This window comes from Ruditapes philippinarum, unplaced genomic scaffold (assembly GCF_026571515.1).
Source record: "Ruditapes philippinarum isolate M1 unplaced genomic scaffold, ASM2657151v2 ctg10595_1_1_1_1, whole genome shotgun sequence".
Lineage (NCBI taxonomy): Eukaryota > Metazoa > Mollusca > Bivalvia > Venerida > Veneridae > Ruditapes > Ruditapes philippinarum.
This window is the reverse complement of record NW_026857251.1, coordinates 1,176-26,029: the sequence shown is the minus strand read 5'-3', so window position 1 is coordinate 26,029 and position 24,854 is coordinate 1,176. Positions and strand designations below refer to the sequence as shown.

Genomic DNA, 24,854 nt, shown 5'->3' with positions numbered 1-24,854 from the left:
ATGTTTTCAATAAAACACCTCCATTTTTGTAATTGCCACCTTCACTTTCATCGTCATTTCCATATTTCCCACTGCTATCTTCACTTTCTATATCATTTTCATGTTTGTTATTGTCATCTCCATCTTCTTTATTATCACCTCCATTTTCTTCACTGTCCTTTCCATGTTTTTCATTTCTGCCCTCATGCTCATCATTTTTGTTGTAACCTTCATTTTCATTCTCACCTTCAATTTCATTATCACCTCCATGTTCTTCATTATCACATACATGTTCCTCATTATCACCTCCAGGTTCTTCATTGTCACCTCCATGTTTTTCATTTCCGCCCCCATGCCTTTCATTTTCACTGTCAGCTTCATGTTGCTCAAAATGTGCCAAACACCAACAGTTGACCAGATATTTACAAAAACTAGTTTTTTCCTGACCCTGCATCTCCTAGAACATATACAGATTTTTGGGGGAATCCATTCTTTGTGAACATTTCAGACATTGTTTTAACCTTTACTTCCTTTATCTCTTCCTTTTCTCCTTTTATTTCCCTCATAATTGTGGGTCTAATATAAATCTCATTAAAGCTACATTTTTTACTTTTTGGTTGTAAAGGTATTGTAGGGACCTGCAGCAGGGTTTTGTGATACTGTTCTATCAGCTTTTTTTGCGATTCTGTAATTTATATGATAATATGGATTCAAATTGTTAAGAACAAATCAATGAGTAATTATCACAGAAAAAATATTAAAGAAAAGGAACACATCTCTGAGGCCTTGAATTATAAAAGCAAATCAGTCAGTCAGCAAACATTTAATACACTGAAGCTTGGCAACAGAAAGACATTTTTATATTCTATACAACATACCTGATTTAGCCTTTTCATATTCTATATCACATACCTGATTAAGCCTTTTCTTATTCCAAAAACATACCTGATTTAGCTTTTTCAAATTCTGTATAACATACACAATTTAGCCTTTACAAATTACACATACCATACCTGATTTAGCCTTTACATATTCTAAATATAAACTAAACTGATTTAGCCATTTCATATTTGGTTTAGCAATTTCATATATAATATAACATACCTGATTTATACTTTTTATTTCTATATTTATAACATACCTGATTTAGCCTTTTCATATTCTAGCTGCTTTTGTTGTGGAGAATCTTCTACTTGGAGTCTTTTTATCTCCTACAACATAAATTATCATACAAATAATTGTGTTTTATTCAGTAATTGTCAAACATGCCTATTGTATATTGTAATATTCGTAGTTTTAGTCAGTCTGTTCAACATACAGTGGCCCAATATATCTCAAGTACATCAGATCAAATTTCCTTCATCAAATATCAATTTTATTGCAATGAGCCATTTCTCTATGAAGACTATTTCATTTTCACATTTTTGGTGCAATCATACATGAACATAATTTTATTATCAATGATTAATATTTAGGCTGTAATGCCATATTTCAAGTTTCATGAAAATATTTTCATACTATAATTACCATATTTTTTTGCCATAGCAACCAAATTTTTCAACATTATAGAAAAACAAAAACGTGCATGCGGTAATCACCAGACTGACATCTAGTCATATCTTAAGTTTCAAAACAAGATTGCATTTGTGAAAAATGCTATGCCATCGCTAGGAACACATTTTTTTGCTTCTATACAATTGAAGATTGCCATAATGCATAAATCACTGACCTATCTAATTAGTGGTTAATAAAAGATCAGAGTAGGAATCTATCAATGCAGTTGAGTGTAGTGAATTTGGTGGTGAAGGTCATATTTCACATGGCCTTAATTCCATGACACAACACAGTAAGACACTTTGTTAACATCTAGGCCAGCTGATATCAAAGTTCACTTTACATTAAATAGTTCAAATTTCATAGCTGGCATTAGCTGCACATCAAAGTATGTCACATCATCAAAATCTAGGTCACTTGATATCAAAGTTTAATTTTACATTTAAAACTGTGCACATTGTCCTAATTTCATGGCTATACATCAAAGGACAAAAAAGTAGGTCACTGTTCCCATGGGCAAGGCAAAATATTGACCCAAGAGTTTAATTCAAACAATCTTGATACAGGTCCACCAAACAACATTTTATGTCGAATATCTTAGCTGTAGCTTTCTCCAATTCAGAAAACATTTGTTTGAGTTTCTGTTTTTACTATGTGTACATAATGATAATCAATGCCTCCGGGCTTTGCCAATTTTGACACCAGGGGCATAATTTGAACAACTTTGTTAGAGGACCTATATATTATAGTATAGAAGTATAGAACATTGATACATGAATATTAGAGGATAAAATAGAAAGAACATTTAACAGAGATATTTATTGAGAATGATAGAAATTGTGAAAAGTAAATTTATAGTTTATAGATGAATATTGATAGATGTTAAAGGTATAATTATTTTTATTTATTTGTTCTTAATGTTCAATAAATATTCTTACATTTTAAAAGTTTAAACAAAGACTTATCCTATTTGTATCCTTTATTTCAAGATTGTTTAAACCCCAAACAGTGTTGCGACTAATGCGCTACCAAAGTAAAAGTTTATCATATGAAAGTCGCCACATTGTTTTTGGTGGCAGAGGTCAAGGTTTAAATTTAAATAGAATTAAAATTGTGAATACCGTTATATAAATTTAATAGAATAATAGTCTAAATACATTGTAGAGGATCTAGATTTAAAAAAATATATAGTTGATAATATTGTGAAGAGAAAAAAATATTTAAATATTTAAAAATTAAGGAGAGAGAAGGTATGAGAACAAGGCTGAAGGCTAGAAAAGAAAATAGTATTATTGAAATTGAGAGAGAAAATGCACAGTTGTTGATGCATTCTGACAATGAAAATAATATAGATAAAAGTGATAGTCATGCAAATATGCTAGACATGAGCGATAACTCAATCAATTATCATAATAATGATGAATATTTGAGAACAAATACATATGCATGTAGGGGTGGACATGATATTAGTGTACAAGGTACACAGGGTTATAGTAAGGGTGTGCAAGGCACACAAAGCAATGATTATAATGAGTCTCAGACAGACAGTAACTCACAATAACTCACAAAGGGATATACATGATATCCAAAACAGTAGTATGTTTAACTTTAATGATGGTCACAGGTATAGTGGTGGTGGTACACTGAACAGGCCTGTATATGATTATGTTGCATTCACATCAAGCGACATGTCTAATATAGTATATGATTCAAATGGCTTGCAAAATACAACATTGAGAACTAACACAGATAGTAAGAATTCAGATACACAAAATAACACTCAACATGATATTTCTACAGCTATGAATATGATTCAAGCTCAAATGACAAATATAGCAACTTCATACCAGAATAAAGTTTCACATCTAGAATGTTCCTTAAATACCGTTACACAGGAGCTAAAACAAGCACTGCAAAATACTCAAAGACAGAATCAAAACAGAAATAATATAAACAGAACATCTCAAGCTTTTTGTAGAAATTACAGATATACACACCATAATACTGATATAAGCTTTAATAGCAGTGATTGTGACAATGGTGAAAATCAGTCTCATTCTATAACAAATTCAGTACAGAGTTGTAGAACAAAAACGAATCCCAAGTTACCCCCATTTACTGGCAAAGACACATGGGCAGTTTGGTTTAATCGATTTGAAGATGTTGGAAACAGACAAAAATGGTCTGATGATGAAAAGCTTAATGAGCTTTTTACCTAGATTACATGGCATAGCAGGGGATTTTGTATATGGTCAATTGTCACAGGGTGTTAGATCAAATTATAGGTTATTATGCAAAGAGTCATATAGCAGATTTAGAATTGTTGAAACTTTCTGGATGAAATTTACTAATAGAAATCAAATGGGAGGGTGAGTCTGTTGAAGACTATGCTGCTGAACTGAAAAGACTTTATGATAAAGCACATTCAAATAGAGATAGCAAAACTAGACACAAAGATCTTTTAAGAAGATTCTTAGATGGTTTGAATAATGAAAAGGCTAGATTTCATGTAGAATTTGTAAAAGACCCCAAAAATTTTGATGAAGCTGTTTATGCAGCTGTATGTTTCCAAGAAACAAAACAAAGGAAGCACAAGTATTCAACATATGATAATGACATCAGATATACAAACACAATAAATAACATGCATTCTATCAGTGACTCTGAGGATGACACAATAAATGCTAGAGCAGTACCTGGTAAAAATAAACATTAGACATTTAAACAAGACACTAGCACTAACACAAGACAAAACACAGGTATGTTTGACACTGAAATGATATTAGAAATAGTACGGTCTGAGTTAGATACGAGAACACATGATGCACATTTAAAGCAAAACAGACAATTTGATAACAACAGACAGTATTACAGTTCATACAATAAATACAATCAGTATAGGAATAATAGATTTTAAAGCGACAATAAAAGCTGTTTCAATTGTGGGGAAATAGGTCACTTTAAAAGAAGCTGTCCAAAACTACAAGTTTCAGTTGCAGAAAAGCATCAAATTACTTATTCACAAGATTTAAACTAGAAAGGGCATACTTTAGAGATCGGGGGAGTGTCCAAAATAATAATGATCTCATTAATGTAGAAAATCAAACAAATAAATCAATCAAATTGCCAATTCGCAGGGGTCTTCCAAATACAGATACAGTATATATACATGGTTCTGTTAAAGGAATTAAAACACAATTAATTTTAGACAATGGGGTAGAGAAAACAATAATATCAGAAAATATATTTAATGAAATAGCTGAAAAAGAAAGACCAAAATTGTACAAAAAGGGTTAACTGTTACATGCAGGTGGTGAACCAATAGATGATACTGGGAAATGTTCCCTAGATCTTATGCTTGGTCCATTAGAGTTTAAGTCAGAGGTGATTATTGCAAAAATTAAAGATGATGCTTTTCTTGGAATGGACATACTGAATAATAATGGCTCACCAGCTGATATAATACTTAGTCAAAATTCTGGAAACAAGATAGTACTGAATGGACAGGATATTTTATGTGACTATCAATGCAAAACAAATGTCAGACATGTTCGATCAGCTGATCATTATGTAATACAAGGTCTAACAGAACATATTATTGATGTGTTTATAGATAGGAAAGAATCAGATGACAACTTGAGTCCAGGCACAGTTATTATAGAGCCATCTGATAATTTCAAACAAAATTTCCCTTTGATAATGGCTGCAAGTATTGCAGACATAAATGAAAGCCCTACTGCAAAAGTAAGAGTGTTAAACCCATTTAACACACCAGTGTCAATAAATCAAGACACAGTAATTGGTAAAGCCGATTTCATTAATGAACAACCCATCATAATATTAGAAAGTGAAAACTTAGATGAATCAAACAATTACAGTGCAGTAAGACGTTTGCAAATTGGGCATAAAACAAATAACACAGTGACAAGACAAACATTCAATAATGAAAAAATGAGCATGCCAAATACTTCACACATAAACAGTAACACAAACTTGTGCAAAAACATTCCAGAACACTTACAATCACTTTACACCCAATCAAGTAAAGATAAAAGTCATAATGAAAAAGAACAGTTTGCAAAACTATTAATAGAATTTGAAGATGTATTCTCTAAAGATGACACTGATCTAGGGAAAACACATTTAGCAGAACACAAAATAGATACTGGTGATGCAAAACCAGTCAAACAGCCATTTCGCAGGGTCCCATTAGCATATGCTGATGAGGAAAAGAAATCTATTGACAAAATGTTAAAACAGGGCATTATCAGGGCATCAAATAGTCCACGGGCAAGTCCTTTGTTATTGACCAAGAAAAAGGATGGTAGTTTTAGACCATGTATTGACTACATACGTGTTAATAAAATTATTAAAAGTGATGCATTCCCTATTCCAAAAGTTGACGAATGTATTGACGCAGTTGAAGGGGAAACTTTATTTAGTACTTCTTACCTTTTATCTGGTTATCATCAAGTACCAGTGCATGAGAAAGATATTCCAAAAACTGCATTTTGCACCAAGTATGGTTTATTTGAATTTTTAGTTACTACTTTTGGCATGATAAACAGTCGAGCAACCTTTCAAAGACCTATGGAATTAGCATTACCAGGTCTACAGTTGTATATATGCATTATATACATTGATGATATAATTGTTTTGGCAAAGACTTTCAGTGAACATATTGAACGCCTTAGAACTGTATTTACTTGCTTAAAACAAGCAAACCTCAAACTCAAAGCAAAGAAATGTGATCTTTTAAAATCAGAAGTTACATTTCTAGGACATAGAGTAAGTGCTAAAGGTGTTAGACCTGATCCAAATAATATTGCAAAAATCATTGAATGGCAGACACCTCAAAATGCAACAGAAATAAGACAATTTCTTGGCCTATGTTCCTATTATAGGAAATATGTTAGGAATTTTAGTTCAATTGCAAAACCTCTAAATGACTTAACGAAAAATGATAGTAATTTAATATGGAATAATGATTGCCAAATAGCTTTTAACACATTAAAAGGCGCACTAACAAGTCCAGATGTAATGGCACTTCCCAATAGTTCAGATACATTTATTTTAGATGTAGATGCTTGTGATTTTGGAATTGGTTCAGTTTTAAGTCAAATACAAGACGGCAAAGAAAAGGTGATTGCATATGCCAGTAGGTCTTTAAACAAAGCAGAAAGAAATTACTGTGTTACTGAAAGAGAATTACTAGCAATTCGATATTTCATTGAATATTTTAGACACTATTTATTAGGGAGACAATTTTGTATACGATCTGACCATTTAGCTTTGAAGTACATGTTTAGTTTCAAATTACCAAAAGGTAGAATTGCTCGCTGGTTAGAGGTACTGTCCGAGTATGACTTTACAATAGAACACCGTAAAGGTATAAAACATGGGAATGGTGATGGCATGTCACGTTGTCCAAACAACACTGATTGCAAATGTGACGATATAGACACAGAAATACAACTTAAATGTGGACCATGCCATAAATGCATTAAACGAGCAGAACAGATGGAATCAAGTTTGTTATATCAGAAATACAAACAAAACATCACTAAGACTAATAATACATCTAATGTCAGGTCAGTGAATGCACAAGACAGAAAACAAAAAAATATGCAATTAACACAATTACTTATGACAAAATGGTTTCAGTTTTTGTCAGTCATAGCCATTGTCAGCTCAGTTACAGTAAATATATTATCAACATATCTTTGTCGAATGACACAAAAAATAATGTAATCAAAAACCCCACCCACTTTTAAAATCATTAAGTAATACGGAGTTTGCGCATAAAAATACTCTATTAAAGAATAAAGTAAGCAGGTGAATAATTAGATCACCTGATCCCTGCATTATAACCTATAGAACACACAAACATACATACAAACACACACACACACATGCGGTGCTGCGGTGGCATAAAAATATTTTCAGTACTTTTTGGGTTATCATGGGATCCAGTTTTGTGGATGGACATATGAAGGGTAAAACCTTAAAGTTCCCACCGGTTAAAAATGTAGGTGACTAACAACAAGGCTTCAGAGGCAGTATATCTCTATGATGAAGAGGCTGAAGCACCTACTGGTTTATGAAGTTCAGATAACAAGTTTATTGATTGATATACTTGTATCATAATTTTATAGATCTTTTAGATTTGTTTTAACCTGCCAATTATTACCATGTGATAGTACAGGACAATATAACACAGGACAATATAACAACCTTTGAGCATGGAATCCAAGTTTGTATCAAACAAAGAGGGAAACTAATAAAGTGATTGGCATTGATATTTGTATTTATTTGTTGTCCTAAAATAATAATTGATAAATTATATCATACATATGATGGCAGTATATAGATTTAAACTTTAGCTTGAAATATTAGGGCATTTCCATTAATAATTCATTAAACCTAGACCAGTATTAACTGTTTACTTGAAATTGTTTTTCAATTTTTTTCATTTTACAATCTGGAGAGGAGAGCCTTTAACAAAATGATTAATGTCCTTGTGTTTAATTTTTTGCCAACAATTTAATGAGAGCATTCAAAATGGGATATGTGGTATATTTATTTTCATACAACGAAAATTCTGTTCCGAGTTGCATTATCTTATTATTTTCTCGTATGTATGATACATTATCATTCAGCAAAATTATATTCTAAGACATATTATAATTCATTACAGGTGCGACTTTTCAACACAGTTGAGAGGACCGAATTTTCCACTATTACAGTAAGTGACAGACTGTATCCCCATCTAGACTATTACAAAATAGTATAATAATGACTTTTACAGAGATATACCCTAAAAATCTGATAATAAGCTGTCTCGAAAATCAGTCTGTCTCAAATATAAACCATCATTTTCTGAAAGTCAAAATTTATTTGAATAAAAGCCTATCTTAAAATCAAACAGAATATCAGATGGTTCAAATTTTTAGGATATATACGCAGAGGTTTTGCTTGCATCAAAGATCTAAGGAACATGCATGGGCCTACTTCGTGAATGAGAAAATTGGTCAATACACTACCCTTGTGACATCGTTAAACGTCAAATTGTAAGGTTATAACTGATACAATCCATCGGTTTGCTCAACATGCTTTTAACACTACAGCATAACTTTTATATCTAATAATGATTTTTTGTTGATAGTAGAATAGGGGTCGGTTTGGCGTCACGACTGCGCATGCGCGACGCAATATTGGATTCTATTTTTAGAATGACATCATCGTTCTATTTTTAGAATGTGATCATCAGTCTATTTTTAGAAATATTTTTTAATATCCCGGAAGTATACGGAGCTGACTCGTATACTCGAACTAGGGCTTGAATCGCGGACATTGTAGGTCAGGACGTAGAGATAAATATTATCATTTATAAAAGAAATGTCTGTAAATAAATACCTGCTTAACATTTTAATTAATAAAAGCAAATAAACTAGAATTAAAAAAAATACAAATAGCTTATGTTTTTTAATATGGTCAAAATAAATAATATACATTGAATAAAAATAGTACTTGTTTACTTCTAGGCGTCCCGAAACCAAATGACACAAATCATTAGTGTATTATTTCCATATGCTCTGATCACGAGTGTATCAAACGTGATCGTAGTCACAGATTCTGGCGTATGTTTTTTTAGGGACGGATGTGCAGACAATGATCCATTCAACTGTCAAAATTAATATCTTTAAAGTTGCCAATTTGTCTTGCGTATGTTTATTTAGGGACGGATATGCGGACAATGGTCCATTCAACTGTCAAAGTTAATCATTTTAAAGTCGCCACTTGGTCTGACGTATGTTTATTTAGGAACGGATATGCGGACAATGGTCCATTTAAATGTCAAAGTTTATCCGTCTAAAGTAAAAGGGGGTTAGCAATAAGCTATTGAAGTGTCAGTTTACCACTGGGCATAATTTTAAACCAATTTTTGAAAAGAAATGCCAACAAGGTTTTAAAACTATTCATCACGAATGTGCAAAATTAAAAAAAAACTATTATCAATGGTCACTAAAGCCGAACAAAAATACAACAGAAAAAGCGTTTTTCGTCTTTTGTGCAACACTTTACGATAAACATTTTGATTTTTTCGCATTAAATGAAAGACCTGACAGAATGCTTCGAAATAAACCCTAGGTCCTCGATTCGATTTTTAGCCGTTTTCGAGTTATGGCCCTTTTGCAATTTTTCAAACATTTTTAAAAGTCCATAAAACCCTTAGATTTATATGTCGTTTCAAAGATCTCTGCGAGTAGATACAGAAAATGTATTATTATATGGATCTATCTCTTACTGTTTCTGAGATAGGAGAGTTTGAATATGGCAGACAAAATTACTCATGCGGAAAAACGCGCATAACTTTTTCGAACGAAACATAGTCGTGTTTGGTATCAAATTGAAGGTCTTGACGAGTACATTTTAGTCACGCGATCGAACCGGATGTCAAGTCAAGTCAAGTGAAATTCATTTTTTTCTCCCCAACCAACGGACCGATTTTATCAATACCTGTATCAAACGAAAGGTATTACTCACTATATTCAGAAAATGGATGCTTTTGTATCGCTGACGCGGATAGGGCCAGAGAAATGAAGTAAAATCACTCAAGCGTAAAATGTGGATTGACGCCTTCCTTAGTCAATATAACCCGGTCATGTTTGGTATCGTACGAAATGTTTTAAGGCGCTCTTTATGAATACGGACTAAAATCGAAATAAAAATCACTTGTGCATAAATGCTCCATTTCTATTAAACATTCTTCATTGAAAATACTGTACTCGAATGCGCTGATTTAAATTTAGAAATGACATTGTCCAATCTAACAGCAGTTTCTCTTTTCTTACGGACTGAATGTAACCAATCAGACAGAAGGATTACTTGACCAATGATTTTGGTCACATGACTATTAATAACATAAATAGATGAATAACGACATGCCAAAAATAGCAGCCAATCAGATTGTAATACGTATGTATATAAATGAATACTTATCAGCGTTTTGGCATAAGCAAGACGAACGCCACTGACTGTACATCCTTTAACCAAAACATGGAATATTATGAAAGTAGACTCAAGACGTTCGATACTTATCCAAAACAATTACTCCCGAATTAGTACGAACTGGCAAGCGTGGGATTATACTACAGCGGGAAATCGGACGTGTGTCAGTGTTTCAGATGTCACGTAAAATTAAGCGACTGGGATAGATCTGACAGCGCATTGAGAGAATATCACAAGTGGTCACCCAATTGCGAATATATTAAAATAGTAGGCGCTCCTCAACAAAAACCGACCCCAAAAGGCGGATTTAGCGCGTTTGTATCAACATCTAGGTCAACACCTTGCGGCTTTGGAGGATTAGGTGGTTTAAGTTCAACGACATCTACTGTATCAAATTAAAAGAAAGAAATGTTGACATTCGTTTGTAAAATCATGACATTGATAGAAAGTGTGACGAGGTGCTACCAAGTGCGACACGACGCGAATATCGCAAAGCGAAGGAACATTTTTTCAAAATTTTAGAACATCATTTACGGGACATCGAGACACTTTCGTTATATTCTTTTGTATTGTAACATATCTTTTGTGTTTCTTTGTAAGAATATTTTTTTCTGCGTATATTTTATCAATAAACATGTATGACTGGAAACAGGATTTGTCTTCTATTTATCTCCTGCTCATCCACCGCCACCACCTCCACCACAACCACAGCCACCACCACCACCGCCTCAACCACCTTTACCACCACCACAACTACCACCACCTCACACGCCACCACCACAATCACCTCCACCACCACCTCCAACGGCACCACCACCTCTACAACCACCACAACCGCCACCACCACCGGTCACCACCTCCAACTCCACCACAACCACTACCACCACAGCTACCGCAACTACCACCTCCACCACCACATCCTTCACCACCACCACCACCTCAACCACCACCACCACCACCTTCAACGCCATCACCACCAGCATCACCTCCAACGCCACCACCACCACCACCACCATCGCCCACCATCACTACCATCACCACCACTGCCACCTTCACCACCCACCACCACCATCTCCACCACCACCCACCAACAACAACAGCAACAACCCTTCATTCCAACGTAAGAACGGTGACTAACCAGCATAAGAACGAATACTTCAGTGTACTTCTGTGTCTTTCTTTAATAATTAATTAATGTCCAATTTGTCAACAACTTTTCTCAAGACGCGACGCCATGTTGAGACATCATCGTAACCTGCACGAGACTGACGAAATTGTAAGAGGTAAACATCAATCAACACAAATAACCCCTGGGTCAGAAAAGATAACGTTTCAGCATCCGTTTTCCATGGTTGTCTCCGGGCCTAGCGGTAGCGGAAAAACTGAATGGACTAAAACATTGCTTTTATCCGATCTAGTAAGTCCGGCACTGGAGCGCATCATTTGGTGTTACGGGCAATGGCAGATTCTGTACGACGAACTTCAGCGTAGAATACCCGGGATAGAATTTGTACATGGCATTCTTGACCACTTGAATAGTCCAATGTATATCGACGCGCGTAAAAGGAACTTGATCGTTTTTGACGATTTGATGACAGAGGCCAAATGCGACCAGATAATCACCGGCGGTCACCACAGGAACATATCTATCGTGTATCTGACTAAAAATATATTTTCTCAAGGAAAAGCCTGCAGAGATATCGCGTTGAATACGTAGTACCTAGTATTGTTTAATAACCCTATTGACAGACAGCAGGTGCCTACGTTAGCGAGAAGAATATATCCTTCCTCCTATAACATCTTTATGAAACGCTTCGAACAAGCGACATCAAGACCACACGGTTATTTAGTGGTAGACTTGAAATCCTCTACTCCAGAACATGACCGTTTGCGCGAAAACATTTTTGAAAGTCAAGCTAGGATACGACAGCCAGCGGATGATTCCGGAAATGAGTTAATCGGAGAAGAAAACTTTCCTGACAATACTTTAAATGATGTTGATGATGATTATGAGGAGGAGGAGAAAGATTAGTCAGAAGACGAAAAAATTGGATTGAAAAGAAAGTCTTTTTTTACGGGACCTCCTGGTGGGCGCATAAAAGAGGAACAAGAAGAAGAACGTGCAATTCATGACATATGGGATCAAAGATTTCAGACTCCCCTCAGACAGGCTAATTCGGAACAATTAAAGGAACGACTAAGCAATTACATATATCAAGAGTACTCTTTTGATAATGCTCTTTCTCGCGCTGCAAATGATGTGTTGCCGCATTTGAGGAAAATTTTGAGACAAAATTATGCACAATTTCTCATTGATTTTTACGTATTGCAAAAGGACCCTACTCAACAGCAAATTTTCCAGTCCGAGAGGATACTTAGACATCAACACGATATGAGTTTTAAGGAATCTATTCGACAAGCCATTAAAATAAGAACAGATCTGTTTGAGGTTCTATGGCCCAGTCATGACATCAACATTTCTAATGATGAGAACGATAAAAACGATGAGGAAGAAAATGCGTAAGAAAAATCGCCAGTCTTAAGTTTACAACGTTACAATGGGCTCCATAGAAGTTTACGATCATAAACAGCAGAAATGAGTCCCTTATAAAGATGATTCAGAGAAATGGTATCAACATTTCAATGGACCTGAGGGACGAGTACGTTAAAGCCGATCATAAAGGCCGTTACATTGTAGGTAGCGGCCATTCGCGTAGAAGAGTCAAAACACAAGAAGCGAAACTCAAAGCCACTGAGGAAAAGCTAAAATTAGCGGAAGAGGAGCTAAAAAATGTACAGCGTTCCTTAGTTAATTTGGTAAGCCACGTGGCCCAAGCGATTGTAATTGCAAAATTGGAAGTTAAACAGAACAGAGATTCCAGTATACCGGAGCGTAAGAAGCGCCAAACGGACAATGACTTGAGTCACTTGACTTACTAAAATGAACAATTATCAGTTAGAAAATATATCAAATTCGAAAACAAAAAAGGAAGATTCGTAATTTCACAAACCGATACGAGCAATGATCCCGGGAAAACATTGGGTGTTTTTTTTATTTTCCCACGAAAGGCCCTAACGAATTTTTCGACTCGATGGGAAATTGCCCGCAAAGCTATGATGTTGGATTTGAGAAGATACTAAACAAGAAATACCTTATGTATAATGGGCGTACTACGTCATCAAACGATATGGAGGAAAATCAATGAGAGACATTGTCAAAGAATTTAATCCACAACGGAAGAAGCTGAATGAATGAATGTCTAAAATAATGAAACTGAAGAAACAACCAATGACAAAAGCTACTAGACAAAATATATCATTACTCTTAACACCATAATTACTGTATCAGAATGTTGTATGTTAATAAAACTATAAATTTACAGGTTTTGTTTTTTTCATTTTTCGCATGAAAATACAAATAAAAGATATGAATACCTCTATTGCCTTGTTATTTATGATGTATTGTCAGTGTAATTGACCACCTTCAATGTCTATCTTTGTAGTGTCCATGTACATATCTCGTTCTGATAAGCACTGCCAAGCTTTATCTATAGGGTATGTTGGTTCATTGAGAAAAGTCCAGTTTTTGTTCCATTGGATGTTTTGAAAGGTTTACATTAACCGACGTGTTATTTTATATAATCTGAGTGAGGATTGTTCTCCATTTAGATTGGTTAAACTGCTTGATACTCCTAGGTCACTTGCTCATAATATACACTTTCTCATTGGTCAAGTAATCCGTCTGTCTGATTGTTTACATTCAGTCCGTAAGAATAGAGAAACTGCTGTTAGATTGGTCAATGTCATTTCTAAATTTAGATCAGCGCATGCGTATGATGTATTGCAGTGGTGACTTCAGTCATTTGGTGATTTGACGTTATAGAGTAAACATCATTAAGCAGTAAGTTGAGTTTATATATTTCGAGTACAGTATTTTCAATGGAAAATGTTTAATAGAAATGGAGTGTTTATGCATTAGTGATTTTTATTTCAATTTTAGTCTGTATTCATGAAGAGCGCCTTAAAACATTTCGTACGATACCAAACATGACCGGGCTATATTGACTAAGGAAGGCGTAAATACACATTTTACGCTTGAGTGATTTTACTTCATTTCTCTGGCCCTATCCGAGTCAGCGATACAAAAGTATACATTTTTAGAATCTAGTGAGTAATACGAAACTTTCGTTCGATACAGGTATTGATAAAATCAGTCCGTTGGTTGTGGAGAAAAAATGGATTTCACGCACGAGTAAATTGACACCCGGTTTGATCGCGTGACTAAAATGTACTCGTCAAGATCTTCAATTTGATACCAAACACGACTATTTTTCGTTCATAAACGAAAAGGTTATGCGCGTTTTTCCGCATGAGTGATTTTGTCTGCCATATTCAAACTCTTCTATCTCAGAAACAGTAAGAGATAGATCCATATAATAATACATTTCTGTATCTACTCGCAGAGATCTTTCAAACAGCATATCTAAGGGCTTTATGGACATTTAAAAAAAAATGGTTTAAAAATCGTTAAAGGGCCATTACTCGAGAACGGCTAAAAATCGAATCGAGAACCAAAATGTATATCATAGTGGCGACTTTAAAGAGATTAACTTTGACAGTTGAATGGATCATTGTCCGCATATCCGTCCCTAAATGAACATACGCCAGACCAAGTGGAAACTTTAAAGAGATTAATTTTGACAGTTAAATAGACCATTTTCCGCACATCCGTCCCGAAATAAACGTACGCCAGACACTGTGACTACGATCACGTTTGATACACTAGCGATCAGAGCATTTAGAAATACACTAATGATTTGTGTCATTTGGTTTCGGACCGCCTAGAAGTAAACAAGTACTATTTTATTCAATGTATATTGTCTATTTTGACCATATTAAAAAAAACATAAGCTGTTTGTATTTTTTTTTAATTCTAGTTTATTTGCTCTTATTAATTAAAATGTTTAGCAGGTATTTATTTACAGACATTTCATTTATAAATGATAATATTTATCTCTCCGTCTAGGGCCAAGGACCTGACCTACAATATCCGCGTTTGAAGCCCTAGTTCGGGCATACGAGTCAGCTCCGTATACTTCCGGGAGATTAAAAATATTTTTTTTAAAACAGACGGATGATCACATTCTAAAAATAGAACAATGTCATTCTAAAAATAGAATCCAATATTGCGTCGCGCATGCGCAGTTAGGACGCACAGCAGACCCCTATACTACTGTTGATTTTTTTCTATCATGTAGGGGATATACATGTATTCCAATTTATATTCTGTGTTTTTATGCAAATGCATTCAATAAGTAATTAATTTTCTATTAAGTCTCGTTAATTTTTTTATCAGCCCTTGTAACAACGGACAACTGAATTCACAACCTTCCTGAAACCATTGATGTAAGAAATACATGCACCAGTTTATTAACTGGAAACAAACAATTGAAGTTTTACCTCTTTAAGTTTGGACATCTGTGCTTTGAGCTCTTCATATTCCTCTTTAGTTGGAGCATTTTCCATTTCTTCCTTGATTTGTCTCAGAATTTCTTCAAACCCTTCAGTAGTTATAATGAAGTCTTTCTTCTTGAGCTGATGAAAAATATTTTTGTTATACTTTCTTTCAGAGAAAAAAATATAGCTAAGGGATTTATAATATGTACTCTTCTATACAACAAATTATACATAAGGTCAAACTTTATTTCAAAATCATCTGAATTGCTCGTTTATTTTTTTTTACTTTCACTATTTTTCAGTGGACTTCTTAATTTTACTTTTATATTAGGGTGTTTGGTATAGGTATCTAGCTATCTACTTCTTTTTTTCTTACTTTTGTTCATTTCAACATATATTTCAGTGTTACCTGGGACTAGCCGAAAAGTCCGATTTTTTAGAAGGTTCCGGGATTTTTATAATACTTCTCAGTATCTTACTGTCACACTTAAATCAAGGGTTTGATATGCTTGACTGGTTGAGGTTCTAATAGGGGTCAATATATATGGTTGCCAAAGCTAATTTGAAAATAATTACATTTTGCAAAATCGTTTAGAGTTCACAATTTACAAGTACCAAAATTCAGAGATATAAATCATAGCTAATTGGAAGATATAAATTTTTTGGAGGTTTTATTATCTCAAGTATAATAAACCTTCACAGTTGTTTTCAAATTCCAGATATTGGAAGTAAATATTTAATTGATATTATCCAAACTTTAACACAAAAACTTTAGGAATTCAGAATTTAGAAGTCCTGAAAAGGTAAGAATTATATAGAATTTCGGGACCCTGAAAATTGTTCCAATTTTAGAAGTTTGTCTGATTTAAGAATTTCCGGATTTCGTAAGTTAAAGTGTACTAAACAATTAGATCTCTTTTCCTTATATTTTAACAGTTTAAAGGTACATCTGTATTTTATGTGACTTTATCAATTAACTTAAGGAAATTATCTTTTGAATTTTACTATAATTTACCACTTCAAACTTTGTCACCTAAACTTTGTACTAAATTAAGAGGCTTGTTATCTTAAATCATTATAAGTTACTCAATAAAGATTTCAAACTGACATAATTCATTATTTAACTTACATCTTGAAGTTTCTTCACTGCTATCTGTGCATCTGATCGTTGTAATAGCTCCTTACCATCTTGTAGAACTCCTATCATATCGTCAATATAAGAATTTGCCTCACTTTCTTCTAATTCCAAGCTGCTTGAGTGAAAAATATCATTCCTGTACTGACGAACCTATCAAATAGAAAACACAAGTTCATTAGTATTCTATCCAAAAATATACATTGTTAAGCAATACAAATTGTTTTGTTAAAAAAATTGTTATTGTACTTACCTATAAGATGCAATCATGCATTGTACCAGGTCTTTTTCCTGTATTATGGGAAAATACCATATGGCAAAGTAGGGGTATTGTGTCAATTTTCAATTTGAAAAAAAAAAAAATTGTGAAATTTATTATTTGGGAAAAATATGTTAGCATTCAAGATGTTAATATTATTTACAAAACCTAAATAAATCTGATTGAATGGGTGACATCTCTTGTTGTATAGGTGTAGAGGTCCTGGACGTTTCGGAAATCTGTTAATTTCTGATCAGTTTCAATAATATTTATTTTTAACTTTAAAAATGCGGTAGACATTTATGCCTAGTTATTTTAAAATCATTCGATGCATGACATAGAAAAGTGGAAAACAGAATCTCTAAAGAAAACTAACAAGGCAAAATTGTAAAAAAGTTGCAGGCTCGGTTTAATTGAGTCTGTTAATGGACGGTACTGGAAAGTGCATGTTACCGTTCACGCCCCCTAGCACCGGCTTAAGCAGATTTCACCACTTAAACACAAAAATGGTGAATTTTGAATTTAGAAACATCCGCAGATGTGTTCATACGGCGGTTATCAATGTGACACAGTGGTGTTATTCCATGAAAAGCGGCGTATGATCCCCAAATAAAAGAATGCGTTGGCCCTAAACGAGAAAACAATGGGCGGAGCTGAATAAAATGGAATTTTGAAAGGGGATCTGAGGTTACGTCCGGACACAAATGTGTGTACCTATTTACTCTAATTGCTACAATGTGACACTTCAAAATGATAGTGTGACCTTGACCTTTGAGGTAGGGACGTGGATCTTCGACACGACACATCGTCTTGATGTGGTAGACATTTGAGACAAGTTATTTCAAAATCCCCCAATGTATCACAAAAATACAGTTCGGACACGAATGAAGTAGGACGGACGGACGGACGGACAGAGGGTGCAATTATTTTATGCCACCCTTCGGGGCATAAAAATGAGGTACATTTTTTCATATCACCGACCTCGGATTGGGAATTTTTTTTTTTTCTGGGATTGGAAAAAATTTTGATTGGGAATGGGGCCTATATATGGACCAATTTGATAGGGGGGAAATAGCCTGTATACAAAAAGTTCTAAATTCAAATCTACACTTGTACATGTTTACAGTAAATATGAACCACAAGCCTTGTGAATTGTTACATCAAATTTTGCACCAAAAAGTATTGGTGAAATTTTTTTACATTTGTAGTGTATCATTAAAGTGGTGAATTACTTTATAACTTTCATAGTTAAAATTTCATTTTCCCTTTTACTTTTATGCTGAATATACATCATTAACACTACAATAGAGGCTGATAAAATATAGATTAAAGATTTTTATTAATGGTTTACCTTTGAAAACAGGTTGTTTGTTTCTGTGACATCGCATGCAATGTGGCTATGAAAATACTGGTTATTTATCAATAGGTGTAATAACCCAGTACAATCAGTTTCACTAGCAGATTGCTTCTGCTCGTACCCTGGAGCATTTATAAAACACTGACAAATGCTCCAAGGGTCTACCGACCATTGTTGAGCATCGCTGTTTTTCCAGTGAGGAGCAGGTGGTGAAGATGCATGATGTTGCACAATATAGTCATAGATGGCGCCACATATGTTGTTCGGACAAGCAATTTTGCCCTTAGTAAAGCAGCAGCTGCATCTTACTTGCCCAAGAGGACAAACTTTGAATCCAGCATTACCTACTGGCTTATGGTCTGGCTTGAGAGTATCAACTTGACAGCTGCCACACGTCACAGTTGATGGTAATGCTTTTGTAGACCTTATGTTCTGTAAGATATCCTTATGTTGTTGGTCAGCTATGTCATTACAGAATGGTACGAGTCCCTCTTTTAAATATCCTAGTCCTAAACCAGCCTTTACCCACTGTCTGTAGTTTTCCTTCTCTAACTGAAGTTGATGTGCCATCCTGATAAACTACCGATATCTAAACAAACAAACAGAAGATTATGTTAAAATTTTATAAAGATATAAAGAAAATAAGTAAATATGGTCTTGAATTGCAATTCAAAGTCCAAAATGCCGGGTACATGTACTAATATGATATGAATTCCTAAACAAAATCAATTACAAGGACAACAAACTACATTTTGTGTTTCGGGAAAGGTAGTAAATTTCTGTAAATTGCTGGTCAAGACATTTGTAACAATCTGAATGACCAAATGTTACAGGGTGAGAAGAATGTGCAGCTTGACCGAGACTTGAACACAGGACCCTTGAAATACTGTATCGCGGCTTTACCAACTAAGCTATTTGGCTGCTTACACATTATCTCCCCAAAAAAGTAGTTTAATTTTAAACTGTAACATGCTCATGAAGTAATTAGTTAAATTGCATGAATTTTTTTTCTTCTGTTTTTCGTTTGACGGTATTACGATATAAATGGCGTCTGCAATTTGATTTTTTTACCAAGTTACTTCATTTATATCAATTATTGATAGAAACATCAGTTGGATCGGAAGAATCTTTCACGCCCTGTCGGAATACTTTGATTTTTTTCTTGCCGACCCGAACTTCTACTCCTAACATGCGAACGAGCGAGTGGATTTGTCAAGGCCTGCTTGGCCTCCATATTTCAGACTTAAAACTTAATGAAACATATTTTATATTGAAATACATTAGTTGTTACACTCGTATATTCATTGTCTGCAGTTTTTACTAAAATAATTATTTTCTTGAAAATAGTTTAAAACGCTGTATCGTGTCTTAGCGTAAGGGCGTTTTTTATTTTACAGTGAACCATACAGTGTTGAAACAGTTATGACCTACTGTCTTGCGGCATATACATTAACACCCTTAATGTTAATGCTACCATACTGGATGTGGCCGGTAATTATAATCCAGTTTAACCACAAGTGGCATTTCACTTCTTACTGCAAGCATTTTGCACATAAATAAATGACCACATTTGTGGGGGAGATGGATGGTTGTTTTTTGTTTTCAAAACGTTAACAATTCATTTACATGTATAGGAGTGGATTGTCTTATTGTTTATAAAACATTATTTCAAAGTGTTTTAAGAATTATTTTCAATAGTTCAAATGTTTCGGCTACTTTTTATATAGTATTGTATACTGTCGGGATTAATCAGCATACATTTTTGACATACATTGGTTGTTACACTTGGATTGGATTATATTGAGTGATAATTGAGATAACTCAATATCATATTAATATTTGCATAATAGACATTGAGAGAATACTTCTTGAAAGCATATTTTTGAAATTCATTATTCATAATTAGGAAGTTTTATTTAAAAATGACATTCTTGTTCACATAAAATATAACAAATATGTATCAAAGTATGATTTTTTTATTAATTTAATTATTTTAGTTAACTCTTTTTCACAGGTAGTAAATATAGCAGATATGATTAATTGTATCTCATTTATTTGAAAATAATGAAAACTATTAGGGGTCTTGTCACAAAAACATATTTCTCCCTAAACTATGTCAGATTATGGTCACTTATGTCAAGTTTAATTGAAAAAGTAGCTTGATCTGTGAAAGACGGACAATATTATTCTATTAATAGCTCTGGCGGCCATTTTGTGCAGTGAAGCGGAACATGCTGGTGATGTGCACAACTAGGGATGGTACTGATCAGTCCTATAAAGTTTGATTGAAATTGCACCAGTAGTTTGACCTATGAAGGCTGAACATTTTTTTTTTTTTTTTTTAGCTCTGGCAGCCATTTTGTGCATCAGGGGGCAAAACGTGCCGGAGAGGTGCACAGCTTAGGATGGTACTGATCACTCCTGTAAAGATTGGTTGAAATGCCACCAGTAGTTTGAAGGTCGTACAAGATTTTTCTATTATAACTTTGGCGGCCATTGTGTGCAGAGAAGCGAAACATGCCGGCGATGTGCACAGCTATGGATAGTACTGATCTCTCCTGTGAAGTTTGGTTGAAATCCCACCAGTAGTGAGACCTGCGAATGTCGGACAAATTTTTTCTATTATTAGCTCTGATGGCCATTTTGTGCAGCGAAGGGGAACATGCTGGCGATATGTACAACAATATTAGGATGGTTCTGATCACTCCTGTAAAATTTGGTTAAAATTCCACTTGAAGATTGACCTGTGAAGGCCGAATTAGATTTTTTAGCTCACGTGAGTATGCTCAGGGTGAGCTTTTAGGATCGATGATTGTTCGTCGTCCGTCGTCCGTCCACATTTAGTTCGTTAACTCTCTAGCAGTCGCATTTATTCCTCAATCATCACGAAATTTTGTCAGAATATCTGTCTGATTGATATCTCGGATGAACTCGATCATGGGTGACCTCCGATGAAAAACTAGGTCACAGGAGTTAAAATAGAAAGAAAAACCTTGTTACCACTTTAGCGGTCACATTTTTGCCTGAATCATTATCACACTTGCTCATGATACTTGTCTAGATGAGAGCCCCGATAAGTTCGAACATGGGTCATCTCGGATGAAAAACTAGGTCACTGGAGCTAAAAAAAAACTTTGTTAACACTCTAGTGGTAACATTTTTGCCTCCATCATCAAACTTGGTCAGGATGCTTGTCGAGGTAATAGCTCAGATGGGTTCGAACATGGGTCATCCCGGATGAAAAACTAGGTCACCGGAACTAAAAAAAGAAAAACCTTGTTAACACTCTAGCGGTCACATTTTTTACTCAATCATCATTAAACTTGGTCAGGATTCTTGTCTAGGTAATAGCTCGGATGAGTTTGAACATGGGTCATCTCGAATGAAAAACTAGATCACAGGAGCTAAAAATAGAAAAAACCTTGTTAACACTCTAGCGATCACATTTGTTACTCAAGCGTCATCAAACTTTGTCAGGATACTTGTCTAGCTTATTGCACGGAAGAGATCGAACATGGGTCATCTTGAATGAAAAACTAGGTCAGAGGAGCTAAAAATAGAAAAATCTTGTTAATACTCTAGTGGTCACATTTTAGCTCACCTGAGCTTGCTCAGGGTGAGCTTTTAGGATCGTTGAATGTCCGCCGACTGTCCTCCGTCCACATTTGTGCGTTAACACTCTAGCTGTCACATATTTGCCTCGATCATCATCAAACTTTGTCAGGATGCTTGTCTTGTTGATAGCTCGGATGAGTTCGAACATGGGTCATCTCGGACGAACAGGAGTTAAAAAAGAAAAACCTTGTTAACACTCTAGCGGTCACATTTTGCCTCAATCATCATCAAACTTGGTCAGGATACTTATCTTGTTAAAAGCTTGGATGACTTCGAACATGGGTCATCTCGGATGAAAAACAAGGTCACCGGAGATAAAAAAAGAACCTTGTTAACACTCTAGTGGTCACATTTTTTCCTAAATCATCACCAAACTTGGTCAGGATGCTTATCTAGTTGATAGCTTGGATGAGTTCGAACATGGGTCATCCCGGATGAAAAACTAGGTCACCGGAGCTAAAAATAGAAAAACCTTGTTAACACTCTAGCGGTCACATTTTGCCTGAATCATCATCAAACTTGGTCAAGATGCTTGTCTAGGTAATAGCTAACATTAGTTCGAACATAGGTCATTTCTATGTTCGATGAAAAACTAGTTCACAGGAGCTTAAAATATAAAAAGCTACTGTTTTGATCCGAATATCCTTTAAATTGGTCTGAAAGTTTGTTTTGATGATTTCTAGATCAAGTACGAATATGGGTCACCTGGGGTCAAAACTAGGTCACACTGCCCAAATATTGAAAACCTTGTTTACATTCTAGTGGTCACATTTTTGACAAACTTGATCAGGATGCTTGTCTAGGTCATTGCTCGGATTATTTCGACAGGTCATCTCGGATGAAAAACTAGGTCACCTGAGCTAAAAATAGAAATCTTATTAACATTTTAGTGGCTTTTGTTTTGATTCAAATATCCTGTAAATTGGTCTGAAAATTTGTTTTGATGATTTCTATGTCAATTTTGAACATGGGCCATCATGGCCCTCTTGTTGACTCAATTGTCATCAATTTTGGTCAGGATGCTTGTCTAGGTCATTGCTCGGATACGTTCGAACATGGGTCATCTCGGATGAAAAACAGGAGCTAAAATAGAAAAATCTTGTTAACTCTTCAGTGGCTACTGTTTTGATCCAAATATCCTGTAAATTGGTCTGAAAGTTTGTTTTGATGATTTCTAGGTCAAATCCGAACATGGTCAAAACTAAGCCACACTGCCCAAATATGGAAAAACCTTGTTAACATTCTAGTGGTCACATTTTTGACTTGATTATCATCAAACTTGATCAGGATGCCTGTCTAGGTCATTGCTCGGATGAGTTCGAACATGGGTCATCTCGGATGAAAACTAGGTCACCGGAGATAAAAAATAGAAAAATCTTGTTAACACTCTGGTGGCTACTGTTTTGATCCAAATATCCTGGAATTTGGTCTGAAAGTTTGTTTTGATGATTTCTAAGTCAAGTTCGAATATGAGTCATCTGGGTAAAAAACTAGATCACACTGCTCAAATATACATAATCTTTGTTAACACTCTAGTGGTCAAATTTTTTACTTACCTGTCATGAAACTTGGTCAGAATGCTTGTCTAGGTGATTGTTCGATTGAGTTTGATGGGTCAGGTGAGCGATCTAGGGTCATCATGGCTCTCTTGTCTATTTAAGCTCTGGCGTTCATTTTGTGCAGAGAAGGGGAAGTGCTGGCGACGTGCACAACTTAGGACGGTACTGATCACCCCTTTGAAGTTTGGCTGAAATTCCACCAGTAGTTTGACCTGTGAATGTCCGACAAGACTTTTCTATTTTTAGTTTTGGCAGCCATGTTGTGCAGTTAAGGGGAACATGCCGGCGATCGGTACAACTAAGGATGGTTATGATCACTCCTGTAAAGTTTGGTTGAAATCCCACCAGTAGTTTGACCTGTGAAGGACAGACAAGCTAAATGCAGACGGACAAATGGACGGACAGACACACGTCAACGGCAAAAACAATATGTCTCCCAAACATTTTTGGAGACATACTAAATTTAATAAGTCATTGGTATTATTTAATCATGAAAAAGAAATTTATTTGCTATTTTTATTTACTAATTTCTGAAAGGTGTTATATAAAACATGCAGTTTTTATTTGCAAACTTTCGCCTATAATTTGTTTAAATCTATTTTATATAAAAATGTACTTTGATCTGGCAAATCAATTAAATTGTAACAATGTTGTTCCAGTGAAATATAAGTTATATACACACTTATAAAGAAGCTAATTACCAGTAAATATAATGCATTATTCAAACTTCTTTCACACTTCTAATTTGTTCTTATCTGTTATATTAAATAATATCAAAAATCAATGTCTTTTTATGGGTATTTAAATTTTTTTAAACCAAAAAAAAAAAAATGAATAAATATACATGAGACTTATAGCTTCTATCAGAACTCATTAAAATATCATAAAAACAAGAATAAGTTTGTAAAACATGTATCCCCCTATCGG

At 34.6% G+C, this 24,854-nt stretch overlaps 1 protein-coding gene across 1 annotated transcript; it reads right to left on the bottom strand.

The window, feature by feature from the left end:
• Positions 1-19: 19 nt before the first annotated feature.
• LOC132749185 (uncharacterized protein CXorf38-like) lies at positions 20-24,278 on the bottom strand. The gene is made up of 6 exons (XM_060738898.1): positions 23,925-24,278; positions 18,748-19,342; positions 17,132-17,290; positions 16,006-16,140; positions 1,121-1,190; positions 20-664 (listed from the first exon to the last, which is right to left on the bottom strand). The coding sequence occupies exons 2-6, from the start codon at positions 19,321-19,323 to the stop codon at positions 411-413; spliced, it is 1,194 nt and encodes a 397-aa protein (XP_060594881.1). The 5' UTR covers positions 19,324-19,342; positions 23,925-24,278; the 3' UTR covers positions 20-410.
• Positions 24,279-24,854: the final 576 nt, after the last annotated feature.

Excerpts from the sequence above, each read along its gene's own strand:
- LOC132749185 (XM_060738898.1), bottom strand. The coding sequence starts at position 19,323 with ATGGCACATCAACTTCAGTTAGAGAAGGAAAACTACAGACAGTGGGTA. Across the intron at positions 17,291-18,747 it reads CAAACAACCTGTTTTCAAAG|GTTCGTCAGTACAGGAATGA; the intron begins GTAAACCATTAA and ends TCTATTTGATAG. Across the intron at positions 665-1,120 it reads ATATGAAAAGGCTAAATCAG|AATCGCAAAAAAAGCTGATA; the intron begins GTATGTTATAAA and ends TATAAATTACAG.